This window comes from Platichthys flesus, chromosome 6, assembly GCF_949316205.1.
Source record: "Platichthys flesus chromosome 6, fPlaFle2.1, whole genome shotgun sequence".
In the NCBI taxonomy this organism is placed as follows: domain Eukaryota; kingdom Metazoa; phylum Chordata; class Actinopteri; order Pleuronectiformes; family Pleuronectidae; genus Platichthys; species Platichthys flesus.
In genome coordinates, this window is record NC_084950.1 from 1,069,718 (window position 1) to 1,084,381 (window position 14,664).

At 44.6% G+C, this 14,664-nt stretch overlaps 2 protein-coding genes across 3 annotated transcripts; both read right to left on the reverse strand.

Annotated features, from left to right (window-relative positions):
* Nucleotides 1–155: 155 nt before the first annotated feature.
* On the reverse strand, nucleotides 156–4,146 carry LOC133954999 (CHRNA7-FAM7A fusion protein-like). Its single transcript, XM_062389629.1, is given in 8 exon segments — nucleotides 156–370; nucleotides 471–551; nucleotides 2,719–2,787; nucleotides 2,790–2,879; nucleotides 3,600–3,641; nucleotides 3,644–3,702; nucleotides 3,704–3,761; nucleotides 4,140–4,146. Coding segments are annotated over 8 exon segments (621 nt in total).
* Nucleotides 4,147–7,746: 3,600 nt separating this feature from the next.
* On the reverse strand, nucleotides 7,747–12,130 carry LOC133954658 (NLR family CARD domain-containing protein 3-like). Of its 2 annotated transcripts, XM_062389084.1 has the most exons (6): nucleotides 12,022–12,130; nucleotides 11,630–11,764; nucleotides 11,410–11,529; nucleotides 10,758–10,960; nucleotides 8,681–10,529; nucleotides 7,756–8,203 (listed from the first exon to the last, which is right to left on the reverse strand). In XM_062389084.1, the coding sequence occupies exons 2-6, from the start codon at nucleotides 11,755–11,757 to the stop codon at nucleotides 7,771–7,773; spliced, it is 2,733 nt and encodes a 910-aa protein (XP_062245068.1). In that variant the 5' UTR covers nucleotides 11,758–11,764; nucleotides 12,022–12,130; the 3' UTR covers nucleotides 7,756–7,770. The 2 variants fall into 2 exon arrangements, with proteins under 2 accessions (XP_062245069.1, XP_062245068.1); XM_062389085.1 differs by lacking the exon at nucleotides 11,410–11,529 and having other exon boundaries at nucleotides 7,747–8,203.
* Between the last annotated feature and the right edge of the window lie 2,534 nt (nucleotides 12,131–14,664).

Below are 14,664 nucleotides of genomic sequence, written 5' to 3' on the forward strand. Positions count from 1 at the left end.
TCAACCATTTGGTTCCAGATGCAATGAAATCACATTACAAAACGTGAATTCAAAATGTGTATGAATGTGTTTAAACAAGATGGACGACAAGACCTTAAAAAGTGAAGCCAAATAAGATCTGCACAGATCTGAGGAGAAATGTCGTCCATCTTTGTTCAAACCTGGAGCCTGTGAAGGACTTGAGGCTCCACAGAGACATCAGACCATACTGGGAGGAGGAAGACGAGGAGGGAGGATGAAGAGAAGGAGGAGGGACTGACCCACTGTGGCATGTGTCCTCCATCAGGGTCGTGGTGATGATACTGCAGAACCAGAACCTTCACAATGACAGACAGACCCACCATCACCATGGTGGAGGCAAAGTACTGAGCTGAGACACCAGGAGAGAAGATCAGTGAGAAGCTTCAACTTCAAGGTGACGGAGGGATGAAGGACGAGAAGACAGATGAGACACTGACGGAGGTTCTCACCGATCAGAGGAACAGAGTCTGACGTCATGATCTCAGCCACGAGCAGCATGAAGAGAGTCAGAGAGAGCAACACGGTGACACCTGCACAGACGTGAACCAGTTAAACCAGCCACTGGAGCTGGGATCCACCTGCGTGACCTTTGTGTGACCAACATTAGGACCTTGTGTGAGGGGGTGAAGAGGTCAGAGGTCAGAGGTTATTTACACAGAAAGGAACCAGATCAATAAAAACACCAGAACCAAGAAAAAGCTCATGATCTGAGACGCACAAAGACACACAACCTGAGGATCTTTAAACGCGTCACATTGTTGATGTGGTGATTTCAGTTTGGCTCCAGGATCCTGTTCAGTACGTCTGCCTCTCAATGCTGACTGGTGTCCAGTAGCTGTTTGCAGCGTTGAGCCAGTTCACACTTAAAATGAACTAGTTCAAGTTCAGAGGGTTAGTTAAGGTTATTTTTTATTGGGATGATTTAGCTGTCAGTAGTCCTGACTGTGAGCGACACGTCTCGTGTTGTACTGAGCACAATGAGCGAGCCGAGAGGAGGAGGAAACAGAAACTCCAGCTCGGTACAAACCACCTGCAGCCTCTGCTCTGATCATGAAGCCGCTGATCTCTGAGCAGATGTGACCAGAGAAGCTCTGTGTTTTCACTGTTTCCACTGTTCCACAGAGTCACTAACTGGCTGCTTCACGGTGAAGAGCTCAATCTCAGTCACTGCCCGTGTCTCTGAGCGAGTGTGTGACGGAGCACAGGGGCTGTGTGTGTGTAGCTCAGTTGACCAATCCTGCTCGAGACTGATGTTAAAAGTTGGAATAAAAGTGGAAATAAATAAATAAATGTGGAAATAAGTTTAAGACATTGATTCATTTAATTCTGCATTTATTTCCACATTTATTTATTTATTTCCACATTTATTCCAACTTTTATTTTTCGATTTCAGTGTCCTTATGCTAATGAGAAAGGCGGGCCTAACCTCAGTCTCGAGCAGGATTGGTCAACTGAGCTACACACACACACAGCCCCTGCGCTCCGCCACACAATCGCTCAGAGACACGGGCAGTAACTGAGACTTGATCTCTTCACCGTGAAACAGCCAGTTAGTGACTCTGTGGAACAGTGGAAACAGTGAAAACACAGAGCTTCTCTGGTCCCATCTGCTCAGAGATCAGCGGCTTCATGATCAGAGCAGAGGCGGCAGGTGGTTTGTACCGAGCTGGAGTTTCTGTTTCCTCCTCCTCCTCTCGGCTCGCTCATTGTGCTCAGTAGAACACGAGACGTGACGCTCACAGTCAGGACTACTGACAGCTAAATCATCCCAATAAAAAATAACCTTAACTAACCCTCTGAACTTGAACTAGTTCATTTTAAGTGTGAACTGGCTCAACGCTGCAAACAGCTACTGGACACCAGCATTGAAAGGCAGAAGTAGTAGGGCTGGATCATTACACTCCTGTGACCAATCCTGCATGAGACTGCGGTTAGGCCCGCCTTTCTCATTAGCATAAGGACACTGCAAATGAAAAGGAAATGTATCAGGGAATAAATAAATGTGCAAATATATTGAAGACATTTATTTTTACATTTCTCTTGGTATTAACATATTCATTTATTTATTTCTGTATTTATTTATTTATTTCCATTTTATTTATTCATTTATTTATTTATTTCTGTATTTATTTATACATTTATTTATTTATTTATTTTTACTTAAGTCATGTATGGTACTCCATAGATTTCCTCTGAGCGTGAACGGGTTAATTGACGACTTCTGTTAATCGTGTAGAACAAGACAAATTATAACCAGTCGGGAGCAGAGGGACACATCAGTAGATCACATGGAATCTTCTCTGTGCAGCTCAGATGGTTTGTAACAGGATAACGGTTCACACTAGTCCTACATATCATATTTCATATTGTTAAGCTGGTTTTCTGATAACTGTAATAAATCGATACTCCGGTTCAGAATTGATCCTTATTCAAAATGACTGTCGGCAAAATGGAGGATTTAAAAATCACTATATTAACTGTGGGTTGTGATTTTGGTCTAAACGAGGTACGGGTGTGATTCTAGTTCTCTTCTGATAAAACTTCAAAATGAAGCCGATTGTTTTTCACCTGTTCTCTTGGCGTTTGGAGAAGGTGTCAGGATCCGGATCAGTTGATCTCAACACGGGAAGAAGCTGAAACTCAGGTTTCTAAATGAGTCTCAGGTTTAAAGCTCGACACACGGAGCTGCGTCCTCACCCAGCCAGATCTTCTCTCCGGAGTCGGCGGGCAGCAGGAAGACGAGGAGAGAGAGGGTGGAGATGAGGACGTCCTCCTCCTCATCACCAGGGTGAAGGTTACGTCAGCGTTCGGCTCCTTGAAGCAGTCGTAGAAACGCTCGTTCCTGAGGCCGGGAACCTCTGGAAGAAGAAACCCCTGCTGCAGAAGAACTGAGGCTAATGAAGCTGCTCAGGTTTCATCAGCAGGACAATCATCTGTTTCTATAACGTGTCAGCCAGAGACGGATTAAATCCCCAGACAGGATAATAACCACAACCTATTATATCATTAATCCTCCCATCTGTGACCTTTGACCTCTCACCTCTGTAATCCTGCTACAGTGAGTAGAATAAAACCAAATTTTAAAATGTGTTTTTAAACATTTACTTATCAGCGTGATGTAAATAATTAGTAAAGACCAGGACTGAACTGTTCATTAATCAGTATTAACTCATTAATTAATTAAAATGCAAACGCTGCCGTCGACCTTCTGCTTAATCAGGATCAATTGATTATTGTTGTTTTCATGATCCTGATTCTCCAGGAAATGACATCACAGGAAGTAAAGTCCCAGCGTAGACACAGGAACATTCACAGCAGAGGTCAGAGGGTGAAGGTCTGCAGGAGCTTCAACAGCTCCAGGCTCCACCGTCCTGAACAGCTCCTCAGAGGAGAGGAGGCTGCTGCAGACGTTCATCACCTTTCACTGTGATCTCCACGTTCTCACCTGTTTTTGTCCTCGTAGTGAACTTTACCTCATATTTCAACAACTTCACTCAGAGTGTTAGAAACCTTAAAATCCTTCAGTGTAAGTAAAGTGAAAACGTGTCCTGTTTGAAGAGCAGCACGGTGACTCTTACCCTCGAGGTCCCACTCTCTGTTGGAGATGTATCCGGTGACTCGGCCTCGATCATCTGCAGGTCCAGAGATCAGCTGCCGTACGTCCACCAGCCGAACTTCAGGTCGCTGCACGTCGAAGGGAAACCAGCGCACGTCCATGTAGCTGCTGCTCCTAAAGATTCCTGAGAGAAAGACGGAGGTGGAGGAAGAGTCCGGAAGAAAAAGAGATAAGGATATATATCATATGTTCATGTTCGTCACAAATCTAAAAATGATTCTTAATTAAAGGTTTTTACACAAAAAGACCAACATCAACTATAAGCAGAAGATTTAACAATCATCATACGTGTGTTGAGATCAGATCCAGGAGCTGTTCATCACATCACAAACAGATGAAAACAGAACCTCTCTGCTGGAGGTGATAATTCAAGGTTCCACTTTATGATTGACAGATGCTGACGTCTTCTCCATGTTAATCGTTATTTCCATTTCTATTTAAAGTTCTTCTCTCTTCTCATCCAGTCTGGAGAACATATGGTTTTTCTTTCTTTCTTTCTCACTTTGCATTTTAAGTTCCACAGTTTCCACAGTGAAGTATTTTAAAGATGTTTCTTCTGTAAAACAGCAGGAAGCCATGTGGTCGCCCTCAATCCAATCAGTGAGCTCCAATAACTGCACCAGATCAAATCCAATCTGTTCCCAAACCAGCCAGAACCGGACTCAAGACAAGAGTTTAATGATCAGAGAGGAGAAAACAGAGCAAAGAACTTCAGGTAGAAACAATGAACAGAAAAACACATGGAGTTCTGTTCTATATGTTTTCAATATATTCAATGAAAGGGACATTTTATTTTCATATTCCATTTAAAGTCACGCAGCACAAAGTGAAGACAAATCCTCCACGTTGAGTCAGAGAGGAGAACAACAGGAGGATTTAGATTTGTTCCACGTTGAAGAAAACGTTCATATAATGAGAATAAACCCCGGGAGGAGAAGTGGTTCTGTCTGGAGCTCTTCTCCTTCTGGACCGAAGATCTTTCACCAATCTCATCTCAAACTGCTTCTACTAAACATAAATATCATCTTCATCTGAACTTCAGAGACTTTTCCCACAAATCCTCTCGAACCTGAAACCCGAGCAGAGGTTGAGGAATGTGCATCAACTGGATGTGATGGTGAATGAATGAAATCCACTGATTAATAATCATAATAAATGTATTGATCTGCTGTCAGGCTGTTTATATTGAGACATATTGATCAGATGTAGAATTTCATTATGAGCACAAACTTTTCCTTATTAGTGGGTTAGGGTTTGTATGAAACGTCCTCGGGTCAGTTTTCTATTAAATATGGTAAAATGTTTATGAAACAGTTTCCTCAGAGACTTAAAGATGCTCTGCTCTTCATCGACTCTTCTTCATCCTGTAAATGTCTCATTCACTTTTCTTCTACTTGTTTCCATTATGTCAAACTGGTGATTTTGTTCTTTTACCTGCACCAAGGACGAGATGTTTCCACCAGTTTGTTTGAAGAGGAAAGAAAAGCTGAGTCATGATTCCAGTGAAGTCGGTGGAAGGATGTTTATTGAGCATTAAAGCAGAGACAAGTAGAAACAGAACTTTTCTCTCTGAGATGTTTTTCTTCTCGTTACATCTGGTTTGTCACAGAGGAAATGATCCATGTGTTTGACTCATAGACTGAATATAAAGGCTTTGACTGGGATGTGCTGCTGTTATACTGCAGCGCCACCTGTGGGTCAGAAGTAGAAAAGCCACCACCGCTCTGCACCTGATGCAGAAATGAAAACGTCTCATTTTTAAGTCCAGAGTTTTGATCTTTTGTGTCAAAGACAAAACTCTGATTTTAAACTCAAAGTGATTTCAATATGTTGAACTTTGTGTTGAACTAAATCAATTTGTGACGTGAATCTAGGAACTTTAAGATCATAAACAAACATATACACAGAATGTGGTTCTACACACATGGAGACACACTGAGGGACAAAGGTGGACAATAATGAAGACAAACTTAAACTTAATAACTCCGGCTTCATCTCACAAACACATGCAGATTAGGGGTTGTGTAGATTGGAGACTACACACAAGCTGCTGCTGCTTCAGCCTCTGGATCCTCAGGACACAGCTCAGCCTCCGTCCACACACACTGTCCTCTTCACACTGTCCTCTTCACACTGTCCTCTTCACACTCACCTCCACTAAGACAAGTCCCTCCACCTGTTGAGAGATGAAGACATCAGTGTCACAGAGACTCACTTCATCAGCTGTGAGTCAGTGATGCAGCTCATCCAGTAGAAAGAGCAGCAGGGACTTCAGTCCTGTTCAGAGGTGGAGCAGCTTCCTCTCTGCTTCATGTTCACGTGTTGGAATGAACACGCTAAGAGCTCAGTGTGTGTCCTCTGCATGTCAAAGTGCAGAGTGGACACCTGAGAGGTGGATTTACTGCTGTTACAGGTGAAGCCATGTTTCACTGTGTGTTGATGAACATCTGCTTCTGACAAACTGGGACCAGAGGAGACAGATGGACCTCAGCAGAGGTTCTGCTCTGTTTAAAGAGCTCCTGGTTACCATGTGATGAGGAGAGGCTCCAGTCCCACTGATCTCAGAGCTGTGACAAAGATCCACCTGATCAGTTCTTCACTGATGAAGTGAGAGGACAAACTGTCTCAGATCAGATGAAGACGACACCGTCTCTGTCCCTCGTGTGAGGCTGTCAGCTGTGGTCCAGCTTGTGTAAGTTACAGCGCCCCCTGGTGGCATCTGGTCAAAATATATTACGTGACCACGACATAATAATGTGTGAACGAGATAAATAACTTGAGGCCACGAGATCTGAATCTGTTGTTTACTAACAAGACGAGTGGAAGAGAAGAAGACACACACAGTCTCACTGTCTCTGAGGACACACACCGTCTCTGAGGATACACAGTCTCACTGACTGAGGACACACACTGACTCTGAGGACACAGTCTCACTGACTGAGGACACACACTGACTCTAAGGACACACACTGTCTCACTGTCTCTGAAGACACAAACTAACTCTGAGGACACACATTGTCTCACCTACTCTGAGGACACCCACTGTCTCACTGACTTGGAGGACACACATTGTATCACTGTCTCTGAGGACACACACTGACTCTGAGGACATACACTGTCTCACTGAGTCTGAGGACACACACTGTCTCACTGACTTGGAGGACACACATTGTATCACTGTCTCTGAGGACACACACTGTCTCTGAGGACACACACTGTCTCACTGTCTCTGAGGACACACACATGGACCTGTCTCCAGGAAGCTGACTGAGGTCATCTGGTGTTTTGGGGACAGGAGGAGTCTGGAGACATTGAGATGTTCTGGGTGAGTTAGAGATCAACTGAACCAACCAGACCTGGATTTAAACTTCTCTTATCCGTCCCTTTAAGGAGAGTGTGCACCACACAACAGTGTAGAGTCACTGTGGTCAGTGGGTGGAGCTTCTACACGGGTTGATCTCCAACTTAACCTGGAGCAGGTTAGATGTTCATCAGAAGTTACCATGGTGATTGACCTGGTTAAGAAGTGGACGAGCTTCGTAGAACTGAAAAAACTAAACCTGAAGTTAACCTGATAACCACAAATCCTGCTTGGTAGCACAGATCCTGGATCTGTGATACTGACTGTGTTTAGTAACATACTGATGAAAGCAGCGTGGACTGACTCCAACCATCTACTGACCTCAGAGTCTCCAGTCGACAGGTTGGACTCTGCTGTAGATCAAGCAGCTCCTTCAGGTCTGAGTCCTGAAGGTTGTTGTTTCTCAGATCCAGTTCTCTCAGATGAGAGGGGTTTGACCTCAGAGCTGAAGCCAGAGAAGAACAGCTGATCTCTGACAGTCTGCATTGAAACAACCTGGATAAAGAAATATGAATATTAGAATGTGTCCTCCTGTTGTTGTGGATCGTCATCATGTCAACACAGACTCTCAACATGCTGCTGACCTCAGTCCAGTCTGTGACCTGAAGATAAATATCAGATCAGACATGTTGGACCATTGTTTCATTCATCAGCTTCTTCTCTGTGTGTTGGTCACTGAGCAGGTTTGTGTAATTAAACACTGTTTAAAGTAGGGATGGCTCCTGATGTCACTTCCTGTTTGTTTCTATACTTATCCACTGTCCAACGTGTTTCAATAAGAATGTCTCTTATTTTGAAAACCTGAGGAGGACGAGTGCTCGGCCTCAGTCCACATGTTATTTACTGACACTTTCTTAGTGATCAGGAGCAGGTGAGTGCAGGTGAATGGAGTTGATGAGGTGGACGTGACTGACAGGCTGGGTGAGTGACAGATGACTGAGGGACAGTGAGCAGAGCAGAACTGAGACAATTTAAATAAATAATGACCCAATAAGAAAGAAAGTCTGAAAAGTGAAGAAGGATTTAAGGACCTCAGAGTCTCCAGTCGACAGTTTGGACTCTCCAGTCCAGAACACAGCAGCTTCACTCCTGAATCCTGAAGGTTGTTTCCAGTCAGATCCAGTTCTCTCAGATGTGAGGGGTCTGACTTCAGAGCTGAGGCCACGACTTCACAGTGAGTCTCTGAGAGTCCACAACCAATGAGTCTGTAATTAAATAAAATATCAAATCTGTGAGAATTAAATCAGAAAACACAACATTCATACAAAACGTGATCATGTGACCCTCACCCTGGTAAATCCCCTCTTTGTTAAAAACTCCTCAAGAGAATCCTTTCAGATTTGGTTCAAGCGTTCATTCAGACTAACAAAGGAACTCATTAGATTCAGGTGGTCAGAGGTCAAAGGTCAAGGTCACAGAACATGTTCATGGCCTCTTGAACATGATGTCTCAAGTCTGTCTTCAGGGGATTTCTTCACATTTTGACTCAAAGAGAAACTGATTAGATTTCAGTTTTCAAAGGTCAAAGGTCACAGTGACCTTTGACATCTGATCTAGTTGTTCTCATATGTACATGAGAACAATGAGAAGGGTTAGGGTTAATAATAATAACTTTATCACACACACACACGCACACACACACTCCAGTGATTGAACATGTTATTGATCATGTCTGGACTCACTCAGCCTTCCTGCAGTTCCTCACAGCTGGGATCAGTCTCCATCGACCCTGGACTGATGTGTTGAACTTCTTCAGGTCCAACTCATCCAGAACCTCCTCTGACATCTGCAGCATGTAGGCCAGAGCTGAGCAGTGGATCTCAGAGAGTTCCTTTGATCTGTTCTCTGACGTCAGGAACTGTTTCATCTGCTGATGAACTGAGTGGTCGTTCATCTCAGTCAGACAGTGGAAGATGTTGATGCTTCTGTCAGGAGAAATGTCATCACTCCTCATCTCCTTCAGGTTGTTGATGACTCTCTGGATGAAAAATGGATTGTTCCCTGTCCGACCCAGCAGGCCTCCTAAGACTCTCTGGATGATCTTTGGATTGTTCCCTGTCCGACCCAGCAGGCCTCCTAAGACTCTCTGGTTGGACTTCAGACTGAGGCCGTGAAGGAAGCGAACAAACAGGTCCAGATGACCATTTGTACTGGTGAGGGATTTCTTCATGGTTCTCTTCAGGAGGTCATCCAGGGAGAAGGTGTTTGTGTTCCCATATGTTCCCAAGAAGTTGTTGAGTTCTTCTGTGTTCCTCTCGGTGTAACAGTGGAACATGTAGACTGCAGCCAGAAACTCCTGAACACTCAGATGAACAAAGCAGTAGACTGATTTCTGGAAGATCACACACTCTCTTCTGAAGATCTCAGTACAAACTCCTGAGTACACCGAGGCTTCTGTGACATTAAGACCACACCGCTCCAGGTCTTCTTGGTAGAACATGATGTTTCCTTCCTCCAGTTGTTTAAGTGCCAGCCTCCCCAGCTTCAGGAGAACGTCCCTGTCAGCCTCCATCAGCTGCTGTGGAGTCGTCTCATGTCCCTCACCGTACTTGTTGTTCTTCCTCTTTGTCTGAACCAGCAGGAAGTGTGAGTACAGGTCAGTCAGGGTCTTGGGCAGCTCTCCTCTCTGGTCTGTGGTCAACATGTGCTCCAGAACTGTAGCACTGATCCAGCAGAAGACTGGGATTTGACACATGATGTGGAGGCTCCTGGACGTCTTGATGTGTGAGATGATTCTGCTGCACAGCTCTTCATCACTGAATCTCCTCCTGAAGTACTCCTCCTTCTGGGCCTCAGTGAAGCCTCGTACTTCTGTGACCCTGTCAACACATGCAGGAGGGATCTGATTGGCCGCCGCAGGTCTGGAGGTTATCCAGACGAGAGCCGAGGGAAGCAGATTCCCCCGGATGAGGTTTGTCAGCAGCACGTTGACTGATGACCTCTGTGTGACCTCAGACACAAGCTCCCTGTGGTTGAAGTCCAGAGAAGGTCTGCTTTCATCCAGGCCGTCAAAGATGAACAAAGGTTTACAGACAGTGAGCGTCTCTGCCGTGAGCTTCTGTAACGCTGGATGGAAAACACGGAGCAGAGTGAGAAGACTGAGCTGCTGGTCCTTCACCAGGTTCAGCTCCCTGAACGAAAGCACAGCCAGCAGACCCACATCCTGGTTCTCTAAACCCTCTGCCCAGTCCAGAGTGAACTTCTGCACCGAGAAGGTTTTTCCAACGCCAGCGACGCCGTTGGTCAGGACGACTCTGATGCTGCTCTGCTGGTCAGTGGAGGCTTTAAAGATGTCGTGGACCTTGATGGGAGTGTCCTGGAGGATCTTCTTCTTGGAAGCCGTCTCAAGCTGCCTCACCTCATGTTGAGTATTAACCTCTTCACTCTGCCCCTCTGTGATGTAGAGCTCAGTGTAGATCCTGTTGAGGAGGGTTCTACTTCCTGTTTCATCACTTCCTTCAGTCACATGTTCACATCTCCTCCTCACACTGAGCTTATGTTTATCTGAAACCTCCTGCAGACCACGATCTGCTGAAAGACAAGAAACAATGTGAGAGACAGAGAATCTGAGAATCTGCTGATTGTTTTCATCAGATACAGAAAAACTAGAGAAAACAAAAGCTTTTTAACTTTGTGCTTTTCTAACGATGTTTAATGTTGATGCTGTATGAAGGAACAAAATAAAACCACATGTGCTGTTGTCAGAAGTGAAGACATCAGCAGACACATGTACAGTGCTGCTCTGACCGGCTGTCTGACCTCCAGCTCCTGGTCTGGATCTTTGTCCACACTGGGGACAGGAGGAGTCTCCTGAAGAACCAGACTGGTCCCAGTATGAGGTGATGCACTGTCGGCAGAACCAGTGTCCACAGCTGGTGGAGACTGGATCCTTCAGGACGTCCTGACACGAAGCACAGCAGGACGACTGCTCCTCCTCAGAAACATGACTCCTCTTCCTCTCCCTGTGAAGACATGTCCTGATAACTCACATGTCTCAGTCACAGGTTGTCATTACTTCTGTCAAGGAGGTTTTGTTTTCACCCAGTATATTTGTGTGTTGGTTGGTTCGGTGGTGGGATAATAAAAAACAACAGATTACCAGTAAACTTGGTGGAAGGTTGTGGTCTGTGAACCAGATCGGGGGGCGGGGGGCCTCTTTCACAGACTTGTTCAGAGGACTGATGTTTACCAGTGTGTGGAATTTGGTGCAGATCCAAATCCAAATGAGTCTCTAGTGGATTTCAAAGTGGTTTCATAAGGAGCGTGTTGGTTCTTGGTGGAGGTCTGAGCTCTTTGAGTGATTCTGAGAGATTAGTCACCAACTTCAATGAAGCTGTGTCCTAATGCAGGGGCCACACTAGAGGAAACTAGATCCTCTTCAGGGCAGGTCCCAGTAGAAACAGTCTCTTACTCTGTGTGTGAGGGTCCAGGTTCCTTACTGAAGCCTGGAGGAAGTCTCATGGACCGGTCACTCTTCAGAGACAGACAGCTGGACCCTGGAGACTCTGCTCTCAGTCTGTGGTCCTGACCTCTGCAAACACAAACATGTTTTTATTCAGAACACATCATTCACTGGTTCATTCTGTGAGGATTCAGTTTGGAGCTTCACATGTTTTTAGCAGGTCTCTTACTCTGTGTGTGAGGGTCCAGGTTCATTACTGAAGTCTGGAGGATTTCCCATGGACCAGTCACTCTTCAGAGACAGACAGCTGGACCCTGGAGACTCTGCTCTGTCCTCTTCCTCCTCATAAACACTCATCTTCAGTCTGAGAGGACAAACACTGTGAGCTCAAACACACACAATGAAGCCAGGTAGTAAACTCAGTGTTTCTTTAACCTGAGACAGTTGTAGGTTTAATGTGTTGGACTCAGCCAATCACAGCGTTGAGTCAAACTGTTGATTGACTGACAGAAGTTCATCCTGAATCTTCTTCTCTCTAAAGTCCACGAGTAGAAAACTGACCCAGAGTCAGTGACAGTGAAATAATATGAATGAATAATATAAATGTAGCTGAACACTCACCAGCCTCAGACTTCACGTCTCCTCCGTCTGCTCCTTGAAGTTAGAACCAGTCTGAACACTTTCACTGGAGGCTCCTCCCCCTCTCTGCAGGTACTGGAAATCACATGACTCTGGGTGTGTGTGTGTGTGTGTGTGTGTGTGTGTTGTGTTCACACTCACCTGCTCACATTCCTTCCTTCTGCTCGTCAAGGTAAAAATGGAGTCTGACCTGTTGAACCAGTTCACTCTTGAAAATTAAATGAAATCACATGACTCTGGGAAGGCGGAAGGCAGCGCCCAGGGCCGGTCTTTCCTACAGGCGACATAGGCGGTTGCCTAGGGCGCCACTCAGAGGGGGGGCGCCAAAAACTGCGCAGAGCAAAAAAAAATCCCCAAAAAAAACATTATTCTTTTGTTGGGCCACATTCCAGAGGCTGAACACCAGACACTGGAGCCTACGGTGAGGACAAAGGGTTGTAAAACTTTTGGAGGGAAAACATTCTCCAGCAGGCCTGAGAATCTCCCCCTGGTGGTTGGAAAATGTCCTGAAGCGCCTTCAGGACCCCCGCTGAGTTCCAAGCCCCGCCCACTGAGGTCCAACTCTGACACTCAATTGGCTTAAAGCCAGCATCATCCTATGACCAGCACCTCAAGGAGGCAGAACCTCTCAGGTAGAATAAAACCACTGAGACATCAATAATCGCTGCCATTTTCCCTGCTCTGTAGACGTCAACAGACCCCTCCGGGTCTTTCCAGATGATTTAGTTGCTAAAGGGGGCAACCTATGGAGGACCATACATGACATAAGTAAAAATAAATAAATGTATAAATAAATACAGAAATAAATAAATAAATGAATAAATAAAAATGGAAATAAATAAATAAATACAGAAATAAATAAATAAATATGTTAATACCAAAAGAAATGTCAAAAGAAATGTCTTAAATATATTTTAACATTTATTTTTTCCCTGATACATTTCCTTTGCATTTGCAGTGTCCTTATGCTAATGAGAAAGGCGGGCCTAACCGCAGTCTCATGCAGGATTGGTCACAGGAGTGTAATGATCCAGCCCTACTACTTCTGCCTTTCAATGCTGGTGTCCAGTAGCTGTTTGCAGCGTTGAGCCAGTTCACACTTAAAATGAACTAGTTCAAGTTCAGAGGGTTAGTTAAGGTTATATTTTATTGGGATGATTTAGCTGTCAGTAGTCCTGACTGTGAGCGTCACGTCTCCTGTTCTACTGAGCACAATGATCGAGCCGAGAGGAGGAGGAAACAGAAACTCCAGCTCGGTACAAACCACCTGCAGCCTCTGCTCTGATCATGAAGACGCTGATCTCTGAGCAGATGTGACCAGAGAAACTCTGTGTTTCCACTGTTTCCACTGTTCCACAGAGTCACTAACTGGCTGTTTCACGGTGAAGAGATCAAGTCTCAGTTACTGCCCGTGTCTCTGAGCGAGTGTGTGACGGAGCACAGGGGCTGTGTGTGTGTGTGTGTAGTTCAGTTGACCAATCCTGCTCGAGACTGAGGTTAAGCCCGCCTTTCTCATTAGCATAAGGACACTGAAATGTGGAAATAAATAAATGTGGAAATAAATAAAAGTTGCAATAAAAGTGGAAATAAATAAATAAATGTGGAAATAAGTTTAAGACATTGATTTATTTAATTCTGCATTTATTTCCATATTTATTTATTTATTTCCACATTTATTCCAACTTTTATTTTTCGATTTCAGTGTCCTTATGCGAATGAGAAAGGCGGGCCTAACCTCAGTCTCGAGCAGGATTGGTCAACTGAGCTACACACACACAGCCCCTGCGCTCCGTCACACACTCGCTCAGAGACACGGGCAGTGACTGAGACCTGAGCACTTCACCGTGAAACAGCCAGTTAGTGACTCTGTGGAACAGTGGAAACAGTGGAAACACAGAGTTTCTCTGGTCACATCTGCTCAGAGATCAGCGGCTTCATGATCAGAGCAGAGGCGGCAGGTGGTTTGTACCGAGCTGGAGTTTCTGTTTCCTCCTCTCGGCTCGCTCCTTGTGCTCAGTACAACACGAGACGTGACGCTCACAGTCAGGACTACTGACAGCTAAATCATCCCAATAAAAAATAACCTTAACTAACCCTCTGAACTTGAACTAGTTCATTTTAAGTGTGAACTGGCTCAACGCTGCAAACAGCTACTGGACACCAGCATTGAAAGGCAGAAGTAGTAGGGCTGGATCATTACACTCCTGTGACCAATCCTGCATGAGACTGCGGTTAGGCCCGCCTTTCTCATTAGCATAAGGACACTGCAAATGCAAAGGAAATGTATCAGGGAAAAAATAAATGTTAAAATATATTTAAGACATTTCTTTTGAAATTTCTTTTGGTATTAACATATTTATTTATTTATTTCTGTATTTATTTATTTATTTCCATTTTTATTTATTCATTTATTTATTTATTTCTGTATTTATTGATACATTTATTTATTTATTTATTTTTACTTATGTCATGTATGGTCCTCCATAGCAACCAGAGTTATTTTCTTTCATTTCTTTCATTTTCTTTTATCTTAAGTCTGATCTTACTTTGATAGAGACTATTTTTGTTTTTAACTTGAAAAGGCCGTGCACAGGAACTCACTCGCTCGCTGGCCGAGCTCGGAGA